The sequence below is a fragment of the Mercurialis annua genome, linkage group LG4 (assembly GCF_937616625.2).
Source record: "Mercurialis annua linkage group LG4, ddMerAnnu1.2, whole genome shotgun sequence".
In the NCBI taxonomy this organism is placed as follows: domain Eukaryota; kingdom Viridiplantae; phylum Streptophyta; class Magnoliopsida; order Malpighiales; family Euphorbiaceae; genus Mercurialis; species Mercurialis annua.
The window spans coordinates 22,709,634-22,735,591 of NC_065573.1; the positions used below are offsets into that span (position 1 = coordinate 22,709,634).

General features: G+C 35.1%; 3 protein-coding genes across 3 annotated transcripts; all 3 read left to right on the forward strand.

Annotated features, from left to right (window-relative positions):
• The first annotated feature begins 202 nt into the window (after positions 1-202).
• On the forward strand, positions 203-6,888 carry LOC130015415 (uncharacterized). The gene is made up of 9 exons (XM_056105511.1): positions 203-281; positions 349-745; positions 1,686-4,278; positions 4,669-4,950; positions 5,571-5,635; positions 5,896-5,930; positions 6,040-6,149; positions 6,567-6,617; positions 6,832-6,888. The coding sequence occupies exons 1-9, from the start codon at positions 203-205 to the stop codon at positions 6,886-6,888; spliced, it is 3,669 nt and encodes a 1,222-aa protein (XP_055961486.1).
• Positions 4,508-7,863, forward strand: LOC126676532 (dihydroneopterin aldolase 2-like). Its single transcript, XM_050370753.2, has 4 exons — positions 4,508-4,863; positions 6,040-6,188; positions 7,025-7,229; positions 7,465-7,863. Exons 3-4 carry the CDS (start codon positions 7,033-7,035, stop codon positions 7,667-7,669), a joined length of 402 nt encoding a protein of 133 aa, XP_050226710.1. The 5' UTR covers positions 4,508-4,863; positions 6,040-6,188; positions 7,025-7,032; the 3' UTR covers positions 7,670-7,863.
• An 11,322-nt stretch (positions 7,864-19,185) lies between these two features.
• LOC126676530 (ubiquitin carboxyl-terminal hydrolase 8-like) lies at positions 19,186-25,894 on the forward strand. The gene is made up of 13 exons (XM_050370747.2): positions 19,186-19,533; positions 19,622-19,834; positions 20,869-20,998; positions 21,369-21,425; positions 21,518-21,610; positions 21,720-22,070; positions 22,161-22,301; positions 22,416-22,586; positions 22,924-23,181; positions 23,661-23,809; positions 23,895-24,590; positions 24,843-25,119; positions 25,304-25,894. The coding sequence occupies exons 1-13, from the start codon at positions 19,193-19,195 to the stop codon at positions 25,412-25,414; spliced, it is 2,988 nt and encodes a 995-aa protein (XP_050226704.1). The 5' UTR covers positions 19,186-19,192; the 3' UTR covers positions 25,415-25,894.
• Positions 25,895-25,958: the final 64 nt, after the last annotated feature.

A 25,958-nucleotide genomic window follows, 5' to 3' on the forward strand; every position in this document is an offset into this window, starting at 1 on the left:
AAAAGATACAGAACCCAGATTCAAAGGCATCTGCAGAATCATGAATTAAAAAGAAAAGCCGACTTGCCAAGTTCTTCAAATTATCAATAACTAGAGACCTAAGAATTTGAATAATTCAAAAGAAACAGCCATCAATTTATATTTTGATACCAGTAGTGTTCTAATGTATATTTTTATGTTGTCGGCGGTGGTGGTGGAGAAAATGGAGACCCTTCGTTGTTGTCGGCGGGTTAGGTTGTGGATCGACTATGCTGGCGATGGTGGTGAAGATGATGAAGGAGGTGACTGTTGATGGTAGTCGTGGTGGTTATTTGCTGAAATCAGTTTTGGTTTATGAATCCAACTAAGGAAGAAGAGCAAGTGATACTAACACTGCATATTTTCATGCATGTTCGAGGCAACGGTCGATTAATAATCGTTTAAAAGGAATAGAAGATGAGAATGGTATATGGACCTCTGATCCACAACAAATGCAGAAAGTAATTGAAAATTATTTTATATCCATTTTTTCATCTTGTTCTCCATCACAATTCCATACAGTAACAAATGGTCTTCGTTGTCGGGTGACTTCTACTATGAATTCTGTTCTCATATCAAATGTGACAGATTTGGAAATTAAGAAAGCGGTTTTTGATATCAACCCGACAGGTTCACCAGGAGATGATGGTATGACTGCACAATTTTTTCAGACATATTGGGATTTAATTAAGAAGGATATAATATTAAATGTCCGTGACTTCTTCAGGTACTCCACTCTTCCTGCTCGTAAAATTTATTTTCCTTTAAATTTGCCTCTGTCTTTATTTTCTTTATATCTTATTTTGTTAATCACTCAATCTATATAGTTTAGGTAATAAATTTAAGTTTTAGTGACTTTTTCATTAAAAGTAAGTTTTTGGATCGTTGAACATCTTTCTAACTTAACCTACGAGTCCTTAATTTTTGTAACTCTCAATTTGTTCCATGTTTTCAATCTTTGGTCTAGAAAATTTATCATTATTTTGCTGTTATTGCCCTCTATATATAATACTCTAATATAATTTTCACAATCTTACTTTTAATATATATAGTTGATCTTAACGGTTCATCTGTCTAATGTTTAAACATACTTTATACATAAAAGGTACCTTTCTCAATTGGCATAGTAATAACATGTTTTATTGATTTATTGATATAAAACTCTATTAGTCAAATATCCGTATATTATTTCACTTCCAACTCTTCTATATTGGTACAGGTCTAATTTTATTTTTAAATCTATGTATCTTATAAATATTACACCTTTACAATAGTACACATCTATTATTGAGCATCTATGATAGCAAAATTTGTACTTTGTTCAGATTATCAGTTTTACCAAATATATGCTATTACTAATACTCAACTATAATAAACTAAACTTACACTATGGTCAAAATCTTCATTTTCTGCCTCATTTGAAGAACTCATTTTTGTATTTGCACTGTTTGATTGTCTTATAAAAACAAAAATAACAATTTAAATATATTTAACTATAATTCTTTTTACTCTCTCATATAAATTATTAAGAATTAGTTTTTTGATGCTTTTTCATGCTTATGCTCTTAAAAGTTATTTGCTCAGACAAGTCATTATTAAAACTATAAAGATAGTTGTATCTTTTATTTTATTACTAATATTTAAATTATGATTTTAATCTTACATAGGTCTGGAAAACTTTTGGGCAATTTTAACCAGACACGTATTGTTTTAATTCCAAAAATTCAAAACGTGCGTACTGTTAAAGACTTAAGGCCAATAAGCTTGTGTACGGTCTTTTATAAAATTATCTCAAAAGTGATGACTTCAAGGCTTCAACAAGTTATGCCACATATTATCAGTTCGGCACAAAGTGCCTTTATTCAAGAACGTCTCATTTCTGATAATATTTTGATAGCTCATGAATTGATCCACTACATGAAGAACAAGAGATCAGGAGATAAACAATTCATGGCTATTAAACTTGATTTAAGTAAAGCATATGATCGGGTTGAATGGATGTTTTTGGAACATATGATGACTGTTCTGGGTTTCCACCCACTTTGGATCTCTTGGATTATGGAGTGTGTGTCAACTGTTACCTATACAGTTATGGTAAATGGAGAGCCTACCCATGTTATTAACCCTACCCGTGGTATTAGGCAGGGTGATCCATTGTCTCCTTTCTTATTCTTAATTGTTGCAGAAGGCTTCTCCTACCTTTTAGACAAAGAAAATGAACATCAGAGTCTATTGGGCATCAAAATTGGGAGATATTGTCCTACAGTTACTCATCTTTTGTTTGCAGATGATTCAATTCTCTTTTCACAAGCAACGGTGGATGAATGTGATAAGATCCTCACTTTGCTAGAATGTTATTGTCATGCCAGTGGACAACAGATAAATTTGGATAAATCTTGTGTCATGTTCAGTATAAATACACCTCAGTGGCTACGACCTTACCTAGCTCAAATATTGGGAATTTCCAACATAGGAGCACAAGACCGATACCTTGGCCTTCCAGCTGTGATAAATAGGTCGAAAACAGAAACGTTTGCTGAAATTAAATTAAGAGTTTCATCACGTCTTTTTGGCTGGAAAGAAAAATTCCTATCCCCGGGTGGTAAGGAAGTTTTAATCAAATCAGTTATACAATCCCTTCCGGTATTTCTTATGTCGTGTTTTAAGCTTCCTAAGAGTTTATGTGACGAGTTGAACGGCATGATGGCACGCTTTTGGTGGAACCAACATCATTCTGAATCTGGCATTCATTGGGTTAGTTGGCGTAATTTATGTGCTTCTAAACAAGATGGAGGATTAGGTTTTCGTGATATGGAATCATTTAATTTAGCTCTTTTGGCTAAACAAGGATGGCGGTTGAGTCAACCTTCTGATGGGTTATTTTATAAGATTTTTAAGGGGAAGTATTTTCCACATTGTTCCTTTTTGGAAGCCCGTAAACCGTATAAGTCTAGTTGGGCATGGCAAGGTTTTCTTAAAGGAAGAGAGGTGTTACTTAGAGGTATACGTTGGCAAGTCGGAAATGGTTCTATGATCAACTGTTTGAAGGATCCATGGCTCCCAACTACTTTTCCATTCATGGCTAATCCCAGGTCAGATGTCTTGTTTAATATTTCTCAAGTAAGTGAGCTTATACTACCCAATCCGCCCCATTGGAATTTTACCTTACTCTCCCAATTATTTCAAGACTCTGATGTTCAAGTTATTATGTCTCTTCCTTTGAGTATTGACCCATCTCTGAATGATAAATTAATATGGTCCTTTACTAAAAATGGTCGTTATTCGGTCAAATCAGGGTACCATATAGCCTCTCAACTATTGTTATCTACTAGTGTGAATGGTCATAGTTCTACCACTAATCTCTCGTCTATTGCTGAAAATTTTTGGTCCCGTGTTTGGGGTCTTAAAGTCCCCCCGAAAATTCGCATCTTTATATGGAAATTATTGTTAAACAGAATTCCAGTGGGTATGAATCTTCAAGTTCGATGTCCTTCAATTCCCTCGACTTGTCGTATCTGTGGTCTATTTGAAGAATCAGTTGAACATCTTTTTTATTCATGTTTTTTGGCAAAAAGTATATGGTTCCATTCTGAGTTAATGTTGCGTTCAGATTGCTTTGGTCAAATTCCATTTAATGTCTGGTGGGTAAAAGTTTTTGACGGTCTTACCACTCCTTTTCAACGTAATTTGATGGCAGTAATTTGTTGGAGAATCTGGATTGCAAGAAATGATAAGTGTTTTAACAATTCCGAATGGACAGTCTCAGAAGTGAATTCCAGAGCATTGGCACAATTACATGAATTTTCATCTGCTCATGTGCTGAATAATCAAGGTTCGGCTATAGTTAACGGATCAACTCGACAGGTTCAGCGGTGGAGGCCTCCACCGCCGGGAATGATCAAAATAAATTTTGATGCGGCCTTAAGTATTAGTAACCGTATTGCAGCTGTTGGTTTGGTTTGTTCAAATTCTTCAGGGTACATCACTTATTCTTGCTCTCATCGTTTTCCAGGAATAGTATCTCCTGAAATTGCGGAGGCACTGGGGATGCGGCATGCCATTATGATTGCTTCTGAACTTGGTCTAAGGAATATTATTATTGAAGGTGATTGCTTAAATGTGATCTCTGCAGCTCAAGGCAAGAAGGATATTCCGTCAACAATAGAAGTCATAATCTTTGATACCGTTCGCTTATCATCGTCGTTCATATCTTGCGACTTTGCTTATGTTAAGCGAATGTGTAATTGGATGGCCCATGAAGTGGCTAAAAAGTCCTTAAAGCCTCCTTTTTAGGAGTAATTATTGTAATCTTTATTATCTCGCTCTGACTAACAATCATTATGTACTTCTATTTTCCGATATTAATACAACTGCTACTTTGCCAAAAAAAAATTGAGAGATTTCTGCATATATTATTTTTGTGAGTCACTAATGTATATTTTTAGGAAAAATGAGACATAGAGTGTAATTTCCTCAAAATAAACGTTATCGTTCTCTCCTCTGCACCTCGATTGGTCATCGCCGTTGCCACTACTCCGGCACCACCGTCGCTCCTCCTCCACCGTCGCTCCTCCTCCACCTTTGCTGCTCAACCACCGTCGATGCTCTAATCCTTTCCCTCCGCTGCTCGTGTCCCTCTGCTCGCTTCAGTCTCGCCGGCGCTCCACTTCCACTGTCGCTGCTCTAATCCTGCTGCTCGTATCCCTCCGCTCCTCATTTCCCTCCGCTGCTTCAGTCTCGCCGGCGCTCTACTTCCATCGCCGCTTCTCTAATCCTGCTGCTCGTGTCCCTCCACTTCTTCAGTCTCGCCGGCGCCCCACTTACACCGCCGCTGCTCTTTCTCAGGTAAGGAAGTGCCTATATGTTGATTCTTTTACTCAGATTTCCTTATCTTGTTGGTTTGTGACTGATGGAGAAATTTTATTGAAAATTGTACTGATGATGTGATATTTGATATCATAAACATGCTCATAAATGTCTTTTTTTTTGTTTTCATTGATAATATGACTTGATTATACTCTCTGGTTTGTTCTTTTTTTTTAATGAAAATTTGAAATTGGTTACTCACAATTGAAATTAGTTACTGATAATTGAAATTGGTTACTCGTAATTGAAATTGGTTATTAAACTTGCTCGTGTCCTTCTGCTTGATTAGTACATTTATAGCCGGAATTGAAACTTGACTGAACTTTTTGGCTGGAGACTTTACTGAAGTAAAATTGACAGAAAGGGAACTATTTCTTTTCATTAAAGTACTGTGATAACTTAACGAAACTATCACAAATTGGCAATGCACTTAATGACTTCTTATCAATAAGGAGAGACTAACTGATGCTTTATTTGATTTTGCCTATCTTAATGTCCCCATGCATGTATTATATGTGCCATATGAAGTGTAAAGAAAATCTGGATAAGTCTTTTAGCTTCTTTTTCATTTTATATAAATGTCTCCTTTACCATTTTTGCTCTGCAATCCATCGTTCTTTATTAAAATTTTACGTCATCGTCCCACTAAAAACCAATTCCATTCTTGAATTGTTCTTTCTGTAAAGGGCTTTGGAATCTTTGTTTCTCAAGCTGTTATCTCTTTGTTCACTTTTATCATAATTGATGTTATGTAAATATACATGATGATGTGCATATACAGGCAGACAATACATAGGTGGTGATGATTATTGATTAGTAAATATAAGTCGGTAGTATAATTTAGCCTCATCAAGACCATGCAAGATATGGGTTCTCAGTGTTTTTTATCTTCTTCATCAGAAGCATTCAATGTTCGGAGACTTTTTGGCTGGAGACTTTACTGAAGTAAAATTGATATCAATTTGAAGTTGTTAGAATTGGTTATGATATTTGAGTATACATGGTTTGCAGTTGTATGCATAGTGTCGTTGTATGCATAATGTGTGGTTTATTAATTATGTTTTGTATATTTATTGCTATTTTCAAATTCCATTATGTTGTTAGTTAAGAGTTGCTTTTTAGAATTCTTATTGTTGTTTTAAATTTACTACACAGAAGCAAATAGAACGACAGGTTACAGAGGGGAACTGACCAAGAACTGGCCTCCCTCTACTGGAGCCAATTTCAATATAAAGAGCAGTAAAAGTGAAGCAGCTGCTGACAAAGTTACAAATTAGAAGCCAATTCTTTTTATCTGTTTACAGGTTAGTCTGTATTTATTTTTTTATTTTTTATTAGTTCTCTTACTGCTTTTTAAATGTTTTAAATGTTCATTTGAGTAAAGGGATTTTTTGGGTTCTCTTGGTTTGTTATAAATTAACTTTTAAATATTGAAACTTGTTCTATGAACTTTTAAAGATAAAAATGGAACATTTGGTGAGTAATTAGATATTTTTATAAGAGAAAGCTGATTTTGTTGTCATTGGAATTTGAATAGAGTAGAAGATAAGTCCCGGTGTTGTATGTTTGAATTTCTATTTGTTTTATTAATCTTTGTTAAAGTTTATGAGTTTATTTTCATTAGTAATCTGGAATTTGACGACTTCATTATTGTCTGTTGATTGAGCTTTTCATTGAAAGAGGTTCTTGGTATTGAAAGTGATAGTCTTGCTGCATTCGCGGATAATCATAGTGTTTGATGTTTGATCAGTTTAAAGAAATAAAATGCAAGGATGAGAACTGAGATAAAGAAATTTTACCTGTGATAAAGTGACATGTCGTTCATTTAACTTGAGGGGATCCAAATCCTTTCTAATCTTTGTTAAAGTTTATGAGTTTATTTTCATTAGTAATCTGGAATTTGACTACTTCATTATTGTCTGTTGATTGAGCTTTTCATTGAAAGAGGTTCTTGGTATTGAAAGTGATAGTCTTGCTGCATTCGCGGATAATCATAGTGTTTGATGTTTGATCAGTTTAAAGAAATAAAATGCAAGGATGAGAACTGAGATAAAGAAATTTTACCTGTGATAAAGTGACATGTCGTTCATTTAACTTGAGGGGATCCAAATCCTTTCTAATCACATTGTTGTTTGATCAGGATTTACAATGGAAAATGATCAGATATTGAGTGGAGACAAACTCATACTAAGAGGACTGAAGTTCCATGGCTTCCATGGGGTGAAACCTGAAGAACGGACTTTAGGTCAGAAATTCGTTGTTGATGTAGATGCCTGGATGGATCTCGGGTCAGCTGGTAATTCTGATCAGCTGTCAGATACTATCAGCTATACTGAAATTTACCGGTGAGCAATTCATCATTGAATCTACTGTTAAGAGTTTATGATTATCCGAATTTTATGATAGTATCTGGTCTGTTCTAGTGTTTTTGTTTTGCTTATTCGAAATTCATCATTACTGCCATCTTCCGACTTCTTGAACCATTTTCATTATTACGTTGACATTGGGAAATACCTATTAGTCTTCCGGCCTATTGAACTGTTCTTTAGGTTTTTGATTGTTTACTTTGTTGTACAACAGAATAGTTAAGGAATTTGTTGAGGGCACGCCCTGTAATCTACTCGAGTCGGTAGCTCAACGAATTGCTTCCACCACTCTGACAAAGTTTCCACAAATTTCCGCTGTGCGTGTGAAAGTTGGGAAGCCTCATGTTGCTGTTCAAGGTCAGCTGGATTATTTGGGAATTGAAATTTTCCGACGCCGAACTACAGGTGTTACAAACTAGATTCATTTACATGTTTGAGATTTAATCACTCCCCCCCCCCCCCCCCCCCCCCCACACTAATGTATCATCAAATTGTGTGTTTTTAATCCACATTGAGTGGATTGGAAGAAGCATTGAAAAGCATAATTTGCATTGTATTCAGCTATTCAGAAATAATTGATGTTTCTACATACACTACGAGAAGTTCGGATTGATGTTGATGTGTACGTTGTTACTTTACTTTATTTCTATCTTAAAATCTTGTGCACCCTTCGTATTCTTAAATTTTGTCTTGCTATGATTTTTCTCGGTGTGTCAAAGTAAACAAAGAAAATAAAAAGTGAAATTCACTTTCGTCAAGGTATCACCTATTTTTAAGTCAATTAGGGACAATATTTTTTATTTTTAGGCTAATCATCGTGCTCATTAAATGCATTTATTTTGTACAATTTGGGAATTAATTGACCTAAAAATAGATAGAATTGATTAAAATAATTAAATGTGAGTCAATTGACTCTAACACACAAGTTCATGAACCGTAACGAGACTTTGCTCTTTTCATTATTACATTGACATTCTTTGCTATTTTCATTATTACATTGACATTCTTATTGGAAAATAGCTATTATCCGACGCCGACGAACTGCGGGTGTTCCAAGCTAGATCAATTTACATGTTTGAGAATTGGTACCTTGTCTTGTCTTTCCTATGATGTATCATCGAATTATGGATTTGCAATGGAAATTGAGTTGATTGGAAACAACTTGTAAATCATAATTTGTACTGTATTTCAAACAATGCCATCACTTGAAACTTTCTCTTTGTTTTCTTTTGGAATATTCATGTTTGTGCCAATCAGTTCTTGCCATAATGTTGGTTTTAGGATAACAGATATTTTATTAGTTAATGTCTATCTCGATAAATTAATGAGGGAAAATTAGATACATAATTCAATATGAAGCAAGCACTAAAGAATGCCTCATGCAAACGGTATTTATATAGTAATTTCCTTTTAATTTTCTAAACTGAATTTGAATTATAAATTAAACTGAAAAGAAAGGCAAAGATTTTCTTATTTTTGATAGAGGAAGCCTCAGAATAGTTCTCTACAATGTGAAAAAATACAAAAGGAAGGTGACCTCAAGCTGCCATGCGAGTTGGTTCACGATCACCACCTCTGCCTTTGCGATCCCAAATGTAGGGATGTAAATGAATCGAGCCGAGCCGAGGTTTAGAGTGTTCATATTCGGCTCGTTTAGCAAATAAAGTGTTCATATTCGGTTCATGTTCAATCGAACTTTGAACGGAGTGTGTTCACGTTCGGTTCGTTTATGAACCCATTTTTGTATTAACATATATTTTTGTCTCTGAGATGCTTGGATTTTTCAAAACTCCATGTTCGGTTCGTGTTTAGCTCGTGTTCGTTCGTTTAACCGCTAAACGAACAAGTTCGCGAACGTCCTCACGAACGAGCTCGATAAGTACTAAACGAGCTCGTTCTCGAACAAGCTCGCGAACGAGCTCGATAAGTATTAAACGAGCTTGTTTGCGAGCGAGCTCGTTTAGCGGATAAACGAACGAACACGAGTTGTTAAACGAACGAACACGAGTTGTTAAACGAACGAACACGAGTTGTTAAATGAACAAACACGAATATGAGCTGAATAAATTAAAAACAATCTAATCGAACTCAGATTTAAGTTTCAATAATGGCTGCAGAATTATGTTTACCGATCTTTCTGTGTATGAATGTTTAAATTTTAAGCTATTTGCGTGCGCTGAAACAGGGCAAACACATATGTGTGTATTTTGTGCTTGCTTACCTGTTTGTGAGAATTATGGATTTGTATGATTGTGATCGTGTGCCCAGTACGGGATTTTGATCTTTCAAATTACATTTCTCGCGAGGAGGATGGACAAGTTTCTTATCATTACGAGCTGTATGCAATAATTAACCATTATGGATGCATGGGAGGTGGTCACTATACTGCACTTATTGATGTAAGTGCTGTTTTTTTCTCATATTCTTTTACTTTGATGAGAGTTTGCGCAGATATCTTTAGTATATATTATAAGACAAGGTTGCTGAATGTTTTTGAAATTGTTTTTATTTACTGTTGAATGAGGCACATATTTATAGGATTACAATGTTAAGTATAGCAAAAATAATTGATATAATTACAATGATACACTAATATAAATTTCCTATATTTGTAATATGAACATGATTAATTTTCCTTGATTGTAGGAGATGATTGATAGGATGATTGTTGATTTGTTTGACTGTCAATATTGGTAAGGATTTTCTGATTTGTATTGATATGGTTAATACGCCCCCGCAAGATGGACGTCCGATGCGTGAGTCCAATCTTGGTTCGTAACTCATGATATGAAGTCTTGTGCAGCGGTTTGGTGAGAATGTCAGCCAGTTGATCTTTGTTGGAGACATGTTGAATGCGAATTTGGCCGATTTGAAGTTGTTCTTTGACGAAGTGGAAGGAGAGAGCCATGTGTTTCATTCTGGAGTGAAAGACTGGGTTCTTGGCATAAAGCGTAGCTGAAATGTTGTCACAGTAAATGGCTGGTGATTTGCTGACGATGATGTGAAGCTCGGTGAGTAGGTTGCAGAGCCAAAGTGTTTCAGTTGTAACGGAAGCGACAGCTCGGAATTCAGCTTCGGTCGTGGAGAGTGCTATACCCCTTTGTTTTTTGGAGGACCAGGAAATAGGATTGCGACCGAGGTAAATGATGTAGCCTGTTGTGGAGATGTAGTTGTCTTTGTCGCCTGCGTGATCAGCGTCACAAAATGCATGAAGACAAAGTGGTGAATTACGATGCAGTTGGATGCCGAAGGTTTGAGTCCCTTGCAAGTAGCGAAGTAGACGTTTCAAAGCGGCCCAATGAGTAGTTGTGGGGTGATGAAGAAATTGAGCTAAGCGGTTTAGAGCAAAGGCAATGTCGAGCCTAGTTAGAGATAGATATTGTAAGCTTCCGACTATGGCGCGATAAGTTGATTGGTCGTGAATGGGTAGATGGTCTTCGCGAAGCAGTGATGGAGAGGTAGCCATAGGTGTAGTATTTGGTTTGGCTTCAATCATGGTGTATTTGGTGAGGAGATCGTGAACGTATTTAGATTGGTTTAGGTGTAGGCCGAGTTCATTTGGTATAACTTCTAAGCCTAGAAAGTACGACAGTGGTCCAAGATCTTTTAAGGAAAATCGCTTAGATAATGCTGAATAAACGTTTGTAGGTGTGTTAGATTTGGTCCAGTGATGATAATATCATCAACGTAAACTAGCATATAAATACAAGTGTTTTTGGTTTGTAAAATGAATAAAGATGAATCTGAAATAGATTGTTTAAAACCTTGGGTAAGTAGATGGGTTTTTAATTCTGTGTACCAAGCTCGAGGAGCTTGTTTTAGTCCATAGATTGCTTTATGAAGTTTACAAACATAGTCGGGTTTTGTTTGATCAACAAAGCCGGGTGGTTGAATCATGAAGACATTATCGGTCAAATTGCCTTGGAGAAAGGCATTGTTGACATCCAATTGACGAAGAGGCCATGACTTTGTAACAGCTAGAGATAAAATAAGACGAACAGTAGTTGGTTTTATAGCAGGACTAAATGTCTCAGTATAATCGATACCCGGTCGTTGATGGAAACCCTTAGCAACAAGTCGGGCCTTGTGTTGTTTTAGGGTGCCATCCGGGTTATATTTGTTACGAAATACCCATTTGCAGCCAATGACATTTTGTGATTGAGAGCGAGGAACGAGGGTCCATGTGTGGTTTTGCTCAAGTGCTTGGTACTCGTCGTGCATTGCATTACGCCATTGGGGAAGTATTAGAGCCTGTTTTACGGTGTTGGGCAAATTGTTAGGAGACGGGTTAAGGGTAGCAACTTTAGCGTATTTTGGGTTGGGTTTACGAATGTTGTTGTTGAGGCGAGTAGTGACTGTTTTGGCAGGTGGCGGAGCAGTGGACTTGGGTAGATGGCAGGTTTGGATGGGCTGTTGATGGATAGAGGTGGCGTCAGCGGAGGAAGATGGAGTAGCTGTGGTAGAGGTGGGGTCTAATAGGTTCGGATCCGAGGGCGAAGAGGGGTTGGATGTAGCTTGTTGGTTGGGAGAAGGATTTCGACGAGAGTAAACAATTGTAATGGGTGGTTTGGTGTGAGGTTGATCATTGACAGATGGGGTCGAGGGAGGTGCAGGGTTTGCGTTAGTAAGAATGGGTATGGACATGGTGCACCAATCATTTGGATTAGTGTGAGGCGAAGGGGATGATGGTGGTACTGATGATTTACGAAATGGGTACTCGTCATCGACAAATTTTACATGTCTTGAAGTGTAAATGCGATAAGTTTTTGGGTCAAGACAATGGTATGCGCTTTGAGTGGTGGAATAGCCAACGAAAATGCATGAAATAGAGCGGTCTTCTAATTTATTCTTAGTATACGGTCTTAACCAAGGGTAACAAAGACATCCAAAATTATGGAGTTTTGTGTAATTGGGTTGTTTATTATGTATTACAGAATATGGTGAGTTACCATTTAAGGTTTTGGTAGGGAGTCGGTTTATAAGATACGTTGCTGTACTAAATGCAAATGGCCAATAAGTGGTCGGAAGACCTGCGTGGTTTAGGAGAGCTAGACCGGTTTCCACAATGTGACGGTGACGCCTTTCGGCATATCCATTGTGTTCAGGAGTATGAGGTGGTGATGTAGAGTGGGATATTCCATTTTCAAGAAGTGTTTTATTTAATTTAATATATTCACCTCCATTATCGGAAAAAAAATGTCGAATCGGTTTTTGGAAATATTTTTCCACTAATGCCTTAAATTGAATAAATATTGTCGTGGTGTCGGATTTGCGTTTTAATGGATATAACCAAATATATTTACTAAAGTGGTCTACGAATACGATATAGTATTTGTAGTGATCTCGAGATAAGACCGGGCTGGTCCATAAGTCCGAGAACAAAAGATCAAGTGGTGCATTTGACGTTAGCGAAGAATTAGAAAAAGGGAGTTTTTTGCTCTTAGCAACACAACAAGAATGACAGTGTTCATAATCCAATATTGGTGAAGATAAATTTTTATTAATAATCTTAATTACATCATAAGATGGGTGGCCTAACTTATGATGCCAAGATATTGGAGCGGTTCCTTTGACAACGGTTTGAGCAATTGGTTGTTGAGGACACCACTCGTAAATTCCTTGCTTAACTCGGCCCTGGAGCAGAATTCTCCCCGATGATATTGCCTTTAAACAAAACAAATCAGGTGAGAAAAGTATAAATTTTTTATTATCTTTACATAATTGCGAAATTGACAGAATATTGCGTGAGATGGTTGGAACATGCAACACATTATTGAATTGAAGAGATTGGAGAGTAAAAGAACCTATATTTTCAATCGGGAGAGTTGAACCGTCTCCGATAATGAGATCGTCCAGTCCGGTATAAGGAGAATGAAAAGCTAAAGTGTCCAGATCGTGGGTGATATGATTGGTAGTGCCGCTGTCAAGCAGGAAGTTTGGGTTCGGTGGAGGTGCTCCATAGGTGGCCGAGTGGGCCTGAGGTGGTGGTTGATTATAGCGAGTAGATGGTGGCGCCGGGAAGACAATGGTTGGAAAAAGTTTCCTGAATAAGGGGCAATTGGCAATGACATGGCCTGTTTGACGGCACCACTGACATCGCCCTTGGAAGGGTCGGGGATTTGGATGGTTGTGGGTGGTGGTTTGTGGGTAAGGAGAGTTGGGTTGGTGGCGGGAATAACTACGATGGTGGTGCTGGTTATTCTGGCTGCAGGATTCGCAGATGGGGTGAAATGATTGGTGGTTTCTTGGTGTTTGACAATCAGTTCGTGTTGAAGTAGTTTTTCATGTAATGCTTCAAAACTAATGGTTGTATCACGAGCTCTAATGGCATTGATGACGGGTTTATAGAGCTCATAGTTAAGGCCCTTTAAGACCTTGGAGATAATATCTTCGGGATCAAGGACTTTGCCCATAAGGGCGAGTTGGTCTACACACGCTTTAATCGAGTGCATATAGTCCGAGATGGTTTGATCCGTTGATTTAACAATGGAGTCAAATTTGTCTTTAAGTTGCATAATATGCGCACGCGAGGAGTTTGCGTAAGTATGGGCAAGGATGTCCCAAGCCTCCTTAGTGGTTTTAGCCCTTACAATTAAGGATTGGAGGGCAGAAGAGATAGTACCCATTAAGGCACCAAGAATCAGTCCGTCTTGCTTGAGCCAAGTCAAGTAGGCGGGATTGGGTTTTTCATTTGTCTCAGAGTCAAGGACGGTGGCAGGTGGTGGAGACTCGGATCCATCCAGGAAACCGAGTAAGCTGAGCCCGAAAAGTATATTTGTTAACTGAAAATGCCACGAGGAATAGTTAAGTGGTGTCAACTTAATGACATGGCTTAGGTTGAGAGCAGTTAAGGGTTTTGTGGTTTCATGTGGGTTGGGAATCAGAGTTTCTTGCACAGTGTTTGTCATGGTGGAACGGGGTTGAGGCAAGGGTGGGTTGGTGCGCTTGAAGGTGAAGCGTTTTGGTCGGAGGTTGTTTGTTGCGGATCGTTGATGGCGCTGTGATACCATATAAGACAAGGTTGTTGAATGTTTTTGAAATTGTTTTTATTTACTGTTGAATGAGGTACATATTTATAGGATTACAATGTTAAGTATAGCAAGAATAATTGATATAATTACAATGGTACACTAATATAAATTTCCTATATTTGTAATATGAACATGATTAATTTTCCTTGATTGTAGGAGATGATTGATAGGATGATTGTTGATTTGTTTGACTGTCAATATTGGTAAGGATTTTCTGATTTGTATTGATATGGTTAATATATATCACATGCAATAATTATCTACAAATATTTTATTTTGTTAATGTGTATGCAGCATGGTCAAGGTAGGTAGTATAAATTCGACGATGACAGCATTGTTCTTGTTAATGAATACAAAATTAAAACATCTGCTGCCTATGTCCTCTTTTACTGAAAAGTTGCTTGACCTCATTGTATACTTGTTACTGTAATTTACCATCTGCCGGAGAGTTGCTTGACGGTTCATCAATTTTTCTACTTCGTTAGCAAATATTTTTTGTTTTTCTACGAAGAACTTCCTTTTTTCTGCCTGATTGGCACCACATTTTCGTACACGTTAAGTTCATGGGTGATAGTTGCGCCCAATTATTTATGAGGCTTTTGAGGCGAATATCTCTGTGTTTTTCTTCAGGATAGCAATAATTTATTTTTTGATTTTAGGGGCTATTTTGGCCCCTAGCTCCACTGTCTTTTCTTCATCCAGTTTCAACTTCAGCATTGGGGCTTTTAGGTTTGTAGTTTTTTTCTCCAATGTCATGTTTTAACATTTTCTCGATTGCAAAATTTATAAACGATTCGGCTATTGATTTTTCGTAGCATTGTCGGGCGATCTCCTTATCTCCTCGTAAAGTGATGATTTCTTTGCTTGTTGGTATTTTTATGGTGAGTGCTCTTACGCTGGTTTACAGCTGCCGAATCATGGAGAACAGGTCTTCCAGGATGGCGTCATACGAAAGATCGACATTTACTATGTTGAATTGTATTGCCAATTTTTGATCCTTTTCTCCTTTTCCGATCTTTACCATTAGAGATTTTGCTCCCAATAGAAAGATGTGCGGTCCTCTGAATCCTGTCAACAGGATTGTGACTTTGTTTAATTTCGTTGATTTCCTTCCTATGCACTCGTAAGCCTTTTTGGTCATCAAATATATCGCACTTTCTTCGTCTATTAGAATTCGTTTCATATTCCAATTGTCTAAAATCATTGTAACCACCAGCGCATCATTGTGTACTTGTTTGTGTTTCAAAAACTTTCGTGCTAAAGGTCACCGCCGACAACATTATCAGTTCAAATTCTTTCGTCTTGCATTTCATTTGTGGGTGATATTTGTTGTTTATCACGTTGATTTCTTCCACTCGTGATAGGTTCAGGCCAGGATGCTTGGTTCCCTCCAACGATTGGGTTGCAGAGTTAGTTCCGTCAGAATTCATCCTGATCAATAAATTTATTTGATTCGCAGAAAAGCTCTTTCAATGAAGTTTTATTAAACTCTTCCCACAAACAGCGCCAATTGATGGATTGTGCGTTCCAATCGACGGTCATGATATGCAACGCAAGGTAAATGGCTAATCAGAAGGTGGTTGTCCGATTGACTCTCCGATATTTAAGTCAGTTTATACTTTAAGTTTGAGAAGTAATACTGGATGTGTCTGTTTATAGGCATACCTCAGCTCATTTTATAGTAGTGAGATCTAACTTGATAGAGTCATAGAAGGAAATTGATTTCGTTAGAAGATAGAGTCAAAGTAGGAAGTAGATCCTGACTTTGTAGCGTGATCTTCGGTCAAATCCTATTTGGAAAGAGTTTTAAATAGGAAAGTCTTCTTGTATCACCCTTTAATTTCGTTCAGGATACTATCTTTAATATATCCAGAATATCTCATCTTCTATATTCTCTCCGTGATTATATCATTATGGTTGACTTTGGATTTGACCTCTTAGCGAGATTTATATCTTTAGAGTTCGGTTTATATGTGTTGCCGATTCCTTAAGGATTCAGTCAATATCTGGTCGAGCGAATGAGCATACTTTCAGGAAGGTAAATCTCTTTAAATTTGGCTGTGCCAATACACATTACTAATGACTTCGAGGTGAATTCTGAAGTAGGCTTTATTGGCCGAACCCTCACAGGACTTGTTTCATTATTGTGGTGTTGATATAACATGTTTACATAAAAAATGAAAAAAAAATCATTGTTTTTCCTCATACAGAGTAATTATTCCATATAATTTTAAATATCAATCATTGATAATTATATTTCACATAATTTTTTTTATTATTTATAATATATTTTAAATTATTAAAATTAAAATATTTAAGCTATTCTGGTTGATTCATAAATCTTCGGTGAAGCTCGCCTAATTATAAAAACATTGGTTTGGGGGTTTTTGACATATTTGTTCCCCCTATCAAGGGAGAATTCCTATTTTGTGCCTCAGGCCACAAAAATTCTATTTTTGTGCCTGAGGCACACCCAACCCGCAATGGCTAATTGCGGGCTGGTCTCTCCCATGATTGGGGAGAGAGTAAATACACTCTCTCTCCAATCATTGAGGAGAGATAATTAATATTTTTTTTAAAGTTTATATTATAATTTTTTTAATAAGTATTTTTATAATAAAAATAAATTATGAGTGTAGCATTTTAATAATTAATTTTAATTGTTAATTAACTTATCATTATTTAAATCAAATATGACATTTATTTCCAAATTAATTATAGCCATATTTAATTTATATATAAGATTGCATAAAACAATTTTAAAAATATAATTATATTTTAAATTTAATTTGCTAATTGAATTAAAGTGGTGACTTTTTTAATATTTAATAAAATTGAATTTTTTATTCAATCTTATTTTATTTTTCACTTACTTTATTTAAAATTTATATGATAATATTTATTTACTATTTTTGGCCCACTTTAATTTTAACTTTGTATTCCCTAATTTGACTATTCTCCTAATTTTATGAGGAATACAAATGTGGACATATATATGATGCGTAAATTATGGTGGAATGATTAATTGTATTATTTCTTACCTTTTTCAATTTTTTCTTTTATTTATGGCAATTTTAAAGTCATCTCTTTTATTAATTGTCATTTCTTTCCTATTATTATTATTACTTGTTAGGCTTCCAACATTAATCCTGCAATAATTCATAAATTTTTGAATTATTAAGGTTAAAATCTTATATGTAATTTTAGAAATATAATTATACTTTAATTTAAATAACTTAATTAAAATTTAATAGGATATGTCATTTATTTATTTTATTTAACATTTGGTAATGAAATTTTGATAAATATTTTTAATTGCCAATTGACTTAAAAATGGTAGTTTTTCAAATTTATGTCAAATGTGATATTTATTTCCAACTTAATTATAGAAATATTTAATTTATATATATGATGCGTAAATTATGATAGGATGATTTATTGTATTATTTCTTATCTTTTTCAATCTTTTTTTTATGGTAATTTTAAAATCATCCTTTTTATTAATTGTCATTTCTTTCCTATTATTATTATTTGTTAGAATTTTAAAAATTAATCATGCAAAATTTAAATTTTTGATTCAATAATTTAATTATTTTTCTAAAAAGAATAATTTTATAAAAAAATTAATTATCTCTCCCCAATGATTGGGGAGAGAGTGTATCTACTCTCTCCCCAATCATGGGGAGAGACCAGCCCGCAATTAGCAATTGCGGGCTCGTATTAACCAGCTGATTAAGGCCTAATCAGTTGGTTAATACCAGTCCGCAATGGCTAATTGCGGGCTGGTACCCAGCCCGTAATTAGCCATTGCGGGCTGGGTGTGCCTCATGTACAAAAATGGAATTTTTGTGGCCTGAGGCACAAAATAGAAATTTTCCCTTAATAGGGGGAACAAATATGTCAAAAACCCCTGGTTTGGCTACTAATTGTTCTTTAAAAAAAAAGGCGTACTAATTTTTAAGTGGCCCTTTTAACCTCCATATGTCATAAGCTTTTAGCCAAGTCAGCTAGCATTGTAGAAGTGTACAGTCCACGTATGCTACTTTTGACTTTCTTTCCCCTACTTCTACTCTCGGGTGAGTTTTCGGTTTACGTATATGTGCTAATAAATACTAATATTTAATTTAAATAAAAAATTGACATTTACTAATTGTATCCAAATATCCAATATCACACTATACACTAAAATGATAATAATTATATTAATCAATATAATATAATTTTAATTTTAATTTGATTTCTAATTAATTAATGGATAAACTTATAATTTTAAAACTAAATTATATGTTTAAATATGATATTAAATATAAAAACAATGCCTAATTACTTAAAAAAACCCCACCTTGTAATATTTTTTCGTTTATACCCTCACCTAGGAAAAAGTTCATTTGTACCCCTTTTTTGATTTTTTGTTTTCATCTCTACCCTAAAATTTAAATTTTTGACAATTAAATTAATTAAAGAATGAAAACATTATAAATGATTAATAATATTAATGTTTAATTAGAATATAATTTAAATATAAAGGATCATTTTGAATATTTTTCCAAATAAAAAGAGGTCAAATTAGCTCTTTATGGTAGAGACTATCTGATAATAAATAATTTTAAAACTAAATTATATGTTTAAATATGATACTAAATATAAAAACACTAAATTATACACTAAATTATATGTTTAAATATGATACTAAATATAAAAACGACTTATAGTAGTAATCTATTTTATTTTTATAATCCTTTTCAAATTCCAACACCATAGAATTTCAATCAAACTCAACCATCTTAAAATCCGAAATTAAATTAGTGTGAATAATTAATCCTAATGAATAATTAGTACTACTATTATAAGATGTGTCGAAAAAAACAAAAATAAGTAATTTAATTTTCAATTGTTTTTCCTGAAGACTATATGAGGCGTCGTCGTGTATTCTCAGTAAAACTTTTTATATTCTCATTCATCGCAAAATCTTCCATTAAACTTACTCACTTTTCTCTCTCAATTTTCAATAGATTTTTCAAATCCTTCCTCTTCAAAACCCTAACTTTCTTTCCGCTCATGGACGACCATTTTTTAACCGCCGCTGATGACACCACCTTCAATAATAATAATAATACTAATAATACTTTAATTGACCTCGACCTCACTGGCTCCGCTGCTTCTACTTCATATCCTTCTGGCCGTTACTTTTCCCGTCCCTTTGTTGACGACGATGATAACGGCATTGAGAAGCTTTACTTAGTTCCGTTTAGGTCTGTCAAATTGGCGTTTTTGATTTTATTTATATAAGTTTTGTTTTGTTATAATTGTGTGTTTGTTTTTTGATTTTTGGAAATTCAGGTGGTGGAACGCGGCGAGAATTGGCGACGGTGAGACTGGAGTGTTGTATGACGTGGCAGTGAGTAGTAATAGCGACGAGGATGATTATTATTATGGTCGCGATTCTAATAAGGAGATTGTGCTTGAGTTGAGTAAGGTAGATGAAGGTAGAAGGGAGAGTTGTAACGTGTTTGCTTTATTGTCTGCTTCAATGTGGCTTCGAACACTTAAATTGTGAGTGAGTTGGTTTAAATAAATTTGCTTTTTAATCGACGTAATTTCTTAATTGATTATTTATAAATTTATAATGTTGTGTGCTTGAAGTGATTAAAAGCTATTGTTGTTGTAATAATTGATATAATTTGTTGTTTTTACTTGAATTAGAAGTCATGAATGAGGTGCAAGAGAGAAAGATATAAAGTAATTGATTTACCTCTTAAAAGAAATTAATTATAGGACGCACTGCGTTTTATGGCTAGTGGTAACATTAGGGGTCATGAGAAAGCATTGCATAATTTGAGGAGTATGCTAACAATAGTAGAGTGTCGCAAAATGAGTGAAGTAGAGAAGTGCGAGCGGAAGTCATATCATAGCTGATTATAAATAATGAGTTAAGTTATACGACTCCTTAGCTGCATTGAGTTTGAGATGTGGCTTTTGCTATTACATTTTGTCGAATTTTGCAAGTGCACTTCTTATTGTCTGATAGAACTCTTTAGATGATGGTCATGGTTTAACTTAAATCTTAGATAAGGTCTAATAATGATAACTATCCTTGCTCAAATCATTCTATTCTAGCTTTAAGAATATCAACAAGCAATTTTAAACTTGTGTTGGCTGATCTATTATTTTTGAAAGCTTTTCGTATAAACATGCAACCTCTATGTGAAGATGTGATTTTTTTGTGCAACCATTATACTTTGGGTGTACAGACATATATCATTTAACATCTGCATCTCACAATTATCAAGCCCTTAATAGTTAGAAGCATACTTGACCCAGCAATTATTAGAATCCTAAGTGCAATTGGGAAATTTTACACATGTTGGGAACTTAAGGGATTTTTAATGATACAAAATTCTGCATTTGTTTGTAATTGTAGTATTAGTATTACATTATTAAATTTTGGACTGCACACATTTTTTACTCTGTTTTAGGTATGTCTTGCTTAATCTTTTAGAACTGTTATTTTCAAAGAGATTTCCTTTGAAGTTGATAACTTGATATCATTCCACATTATTGGGCATTGATTTTCTCAATTCCTACAGGAACTATGAATCGAACGATGTAAATACCTCTTTGCTTGTAGAAGATTTGTTTGAAGATGCATTTCCTTTACAAATCAGGCTTTCAGTTTCTGTAGAAACAAATACATTGATTGTGAAAATTGGCTTAAATGTAAGTTTTCTTTCAATAGCCTCTGTCTTTTCTTTGTGCTTGCTCCCTTTGTTTTATTTTCAGAATTGAGATTTTTTGATAACGATTCAAAAAAGTAACTGCTTTTTTACAAACATCAAATTTTAAATTTATATTTTATGTCCGTCTGAATGCAAAATAAATATGGCATATGCCCCTATTTGAGAGTTGCAACTTGCAATTTACATATAGATGATCAGATAAAGTATGATATTGTTGATTTGGCTGTCAAATAATTTAAACTGAGGAGCTTATGTTTTATTTTTTAATTAACTAAAAGTGATACATGAACTGTTTTTGCTGTTTTTATGTCTACTCTATGTGTCTTTGACTATAAGATGCAATTTTACAGGGCAATGAGATTGTTTACAACAGAGCTTGCAATCTATTTTCCCCTAAGGATAAACTGGTTAGTTTGTCGAGGATTATTTAATTTGCTGTAAAGAATTATTCTTTATTTGAGAAAGAAGTATTTTTTCATTCAACTGATTTATCTTACAGATGATTTGGGACTTCTCAAGACAAATAACCCAACTCCTCTTGGAAGATAAAGTTGATCTGCCTAATGGCTCTATTGGACAACCTGCGGAAGAGGTGATGGATTTGTTAGTCACTCTTCCTAAACAGATTTTTGTACAAATTCTATCTCTGACAATTGTTGTGTTTTTTTTATGCGATCTTATGTTGCATATTGTATTTTCAGATTCTTCTTGAATTGCAAGTCCATGGATTATCATACTCCATCAAGGGTAGAGATGGAAAGTCGGACGAGATGGAAATAAATAGCATGGAAGATGATTTTTCCGGCACTAGTTCAATTAAAATGAATGGGGGCAGTGAGCTTATGAGCACTGCTACTCCAGCGAACTTATCACTTTCTGGTTGTGGATATAGAAGAGTTGGTTTCTTTGGTTTGACAGGATTAAGGAACCTTGGGAATACATGCTTCATGAATAGTGTCATTCAGTGCTTAGCACACACTTCAAAGCTAGTTGATTATTTCTTGGGAGATTATAAAAAAGAAATAAATCGTGAAAATCCACTGGGCTTGAATGTACGCTACAATAAGTTTATTTTACCATAGTAATTTCTGTATATTTTGCATTGCCAATCCTTTTTGGATAACTCTTTGCTTCTTATCCAGGGTGAACTGGCTTTGGCATTTGAAGTCCTGTTAAGGAAGCTTTGGACTCCAGGAGCAGTTCCAGTTGCTCCAAGAATGTTCAAGCTAAAAGTCACTAATTTTGCTCCTCAATTCAGTGGTTATAATCAGCATGATTCCCAAGTTAGTGTAGTTATTTGATCTACTGCAGTTTTAGCGTCTGATTCACATATTGATAGTGTTTAATTATGGGATCCCTCTTAAGTAATGCTAAAATGTTGTGATGTGTCTATGCAGGAATTTCTTGTTTTTTTGCTTGATGGACTTCATGAAGATCTGAACCGTGTTAAATCCAAGAAATATATTGAAGCTAAAGATACAGATGACCGTCCAGACAATGAAGTAGCTGATGAATATTGGCAGAATCATCTGGCTCGGAATGACTCCAGTATAGTTGATTTGTACCAAGTGAGTCGTTTATTTTCTTTGGATGTGTTTTTTTACTAATTGGTCCAGTTTTGGTTCCTTTTTTCTGAGTAAATCAGTGCAAAATTTCCAATTACTGTTGAAATTTTGCTTTTGGTTTTCCCTGAGATTAGTAGATCTATGAAATTTAGAAGTGCCCTAGAATAGTTAATTCTCAAAAACTGTTACTTTTTCTTTATGCTTTTAATTTTGAAATAAGGTGTTTAGATTTTTTGCATGTGCTGCTATTGATGTCTTCATGGCTTAAGATGGTGAAGTAACTACTTCCTTTGTTTTCCTCTCAGCTATGTTTGATTACATCTCTCTTTATTGTTTTTAGGGTCAGTATCGTTCAACACTGATTTGCCATATGTGTAAGAAGAAGTCTGTTACATTTGACCCATTTATGCACCTGTCGCTGCCACTACCTTCAACAACAATGCGAAGCATGACTTTGACTTTGTTGAGCACTGATGGGGCTACCTTGCCTTCTCCTATAACTGTTACTGTGCTAAAGTGTGGATTGTTAAAGGATCTTCTTGATGCCTTGAGCTCTGCATGTTCCTTAGGAAATGATGAAACCTTGTTAGTGGCTGAGGTATGTTGGCAATACAATCTCTTTCAAGTTCACTAAAATTGCTCTAATGTATATGACTGTTTCTCAAAGACTTTGGGAGCATGTTCACCTAGTACCTTCAATCCTAGCATGGACTTTACATCATTATAAATGGGTCACTTGTATAGTATAGCTTCACCATAATATCATAGATTTGTGCTTTGCTGATTGTTTCCTTGAATCAAATGCACAAATTATTAACATAAAGACACTTTTTTTTTTTTTGAAAAAAGACGGCTAGTTACCAAAGGTGATTCGTTCTCAATTAGTAAGGCCTTCATGTATATGTGATGAATGCTCAACAAATACACTGTTTACCAAAACCATCAATACTCATTTTATTTTAGTTCTTAAAATGATGATAGAATGTATATGAAGTATTTGGATATGAATTTGGCATATGCTTTTTTGTGTGTGAAGCGTATCCATCATGAGCTCTGAACTTTACGAGTGTCATGTAGATATACAGGAACAAAATTTTCCGTATCTTGATGGAGCCATCTGATGCTCTGGATTTGATAAGAGATGATGACAAACTTGTTGCTTATCGGTTGCCCAAAGATAATGAGGCATCCACCTTGGTTGTGTTTATGCATGAATACTTGGACAAGTAAGTTTTATTCAGAGCTTTGGTATTGCTTTTAGTTGCTAATCCTCACGCTCCTTTACTGAGTCATTTAACTTTTGGGTTCCAGGACTTCAGAATTGACCTGTAGAACGCCAAACTGGAAGTTGTTTGGCATTCCATTTGTAACGAGATTGTCCAATCTTCATACTGGACTTGATCTGCGTAGACAATATCTTAAACTGGTGAATCCATTTATAATGCCTCCTGATGACGATGTATTGAATGATTATGATGATTCGCACATTGCAACTAACGATGATTCGCAAATTGCAACTAACGATGATTCGCAAATTGCAACTAACGATGATTCGCAAATTGCAACTAACGATGATTCGCAAATTGCAACTAACGATGATTCGCAAATTGCAACTAATGATGATTCACAAATTGCAACTAATGAAGATTCTGCAATGGAGGACGTCCCTAGTCCTACAGTTTCAAATGATATTGCTGGGACAGATGGTGAAACAGATGATGATTCAGATTTCAGTGATTTTCAGTTCTGCTGTGAGAATATGCTTGGATCAAGAGAAGGGATACAAATGAGTAACCCAATATCATTCTCTAGATTTAAGAAGACAATTAATGTGCATGTTTCATGGTCAGAAAAAATGATTGAGAAGTATGATACATGCATTCTAAGATCTTTACCTGAGGTTTTTAAGCCACAACTGTATACAAGGAGGCCCTATGATTCTGTTTCTTTGTATAAATGTCTGGAAGCATTTTTAACTGAAGAGCCTTTGGGACAGGAAGACATGTGGTTAGTTTGTTCTCTAATTTAAACTTCAATAATGGCTGCAGAATTACGTTTACCAATCTTTCTGTGTAGATGTTAAAGTTTTAAGCTATTTGCGTGCGCTGAAACAGGGCAAACACATTTGTGTCTGTTTTGTGCTTGCTTACCTGTTTGTGAGAATTATGGATTTGTATGATTGTGATCGTGTGCCCACAAAAATGAAGTGGATCTAATCTCTCTCCCTTCTAATGTCAAATGTTTTATACCTATTATTAGGTATTGTCCGGCCTGCAAAAAGCATCAACAAGCTACTAAGAAATTAGATTTATGGAGATTGCCTGAGATATTGGTTGTTCACTTAAAGAGGTTCTCATACAGTCGATTTAGTAAGAATAAGCTGGAAACTCATGTTGATTTCCCAGTACGGGATTTTCATCTTTCAAATTACATTTCTCGCGAGGAGGATGGACAGGTTTCTTATCGTTACGTGCTGTATGCAATAATTAACCATTATGGATGCATGGGAGGTGGTCACTATACTGCATTTATTGACGTAAGTGTTGTTTTTTTCTCATATTCTTTTACTTTGATGAGAGTTTGTGCAGATATATTTAGTATATATCACATGCAATAATTATCTACAAATATTTTATTTTGTTAATGTGGCGAAACTATGTCTATCCGTGGAAGCATTTGTTAATTTTCAAGTGATCCTCAGCTTTCATGTTTTTATGCAGCATGGTCAAGGTAGGTGGTATGAATTCGACGATGACAGCGTTATTCCTGTTAATGAAGACAGAATTAAAACATCTGCTGCTTATGTCCTCTTTTACCGAAGAGTTGCTTGACCTCATTGTATCTTGTTGCTGTAATTTACCATCTGCCGGAGGCCATGAGGTTGGAATTAGAGAAAACACATTACGGAAAAGGTATTTGATCTGCTGTACAGTTTTTGGGAAGGTTTTGATGAACAACAGAAGTTCATTTCATTTTTTTTCAAAAGTAACTGTGCCTTGCAATATATATATATATATATAGTTCTGAAAGAACGACGATAGTTTTCTCAGCAATTTTTTTGTCAGAAGGGGATTATTCCCTTTTGCTCGAAATGTAGAGTTTAAATTGGATAGTTTTTATAGATGATGAAGGAAGTTTGATACATTTCAACTCACGGATTCTTCGAGCGACTGCTATTGGTCTTTAATTTTTAGGTACATCATTCAATGATAGAGCTAACTCTGCATTTACTGTACATGCTTAGAATGATATTCATTATATGTGAACTTGCCTGAAAAATGGTTGATATAATTATGATTTTTTTGATGTTATGTTCATCACTGACATTAAACAAGTGACAGCAGTTGATGAAACCCATCATAAACTTAATATTTT

What these genes read in the sequence shown, in the direction of transcription:
- LOC130015415 (XM_056105511.1), top strand. Translation starts at nt 203, where the DNA reads ATGGAGACCCTTCGTTGTTGTCGGCGGGTTAGGTTGTGGATCGACTAT. An exon ending in GAGAAATTTTATTGAAAATT is followed by an intron (nt 4,951 to 5,570) that starts GTACTGATGATG and finishes CTTTCTGTAAAG; the next exon opens with GGCTTTGGAATCTTTGTTTC. An exon ending in CGTTGTATGCATAATGTGTG is followed by an intron (nt 5,931 to 6,039) that starts GTTTATTAATTA and finishes TTTACTACACAG; the next exon opens with AAGCAAATAGAACGACAGGT.
- LOC126676532 (XM_050370753.2), top strand. Translation starts at nt 7,033, where the DNA reads ATGGAAAATGATCAGATATTGAGTGGAGACAAACTCATACTAAGAGGA. An exon ending in AGCTATACTGAAATTTACCG is followed by an intron (nt 7,230 to 7,464) that starts GTGAGCAATTCA and finishes GTTGTACAACAG; the next exon opens with AATAGTTAAGGAATTTGTTG.
- LOC126676530 (XM_050370747.2), top strand. Translation starts at nt 19,193, where the DNA reads ATGAGGCGTCGTCGTGTATTCTCAGTAAAACTTTTTATATTCTCATTC. An exon ending in TTGTGAAAATTGGCTTAAAT is followed by an intron (nt 20,999 to 21,368) that starts GTAAGTTTTCTT and finishes GCAATTTTACAG; the next exon opens with GGCAATGAGATTGTTTACAA. An exon ending in TTGGACAACCTGCGGAAGAG is followed by an intron (nt 21,611 to 21,719) that starts GTGATGGATTTG and finishes TTGTATTTTCAG; the next exon opens with ATTCTTCTTGAATTGCAAGT.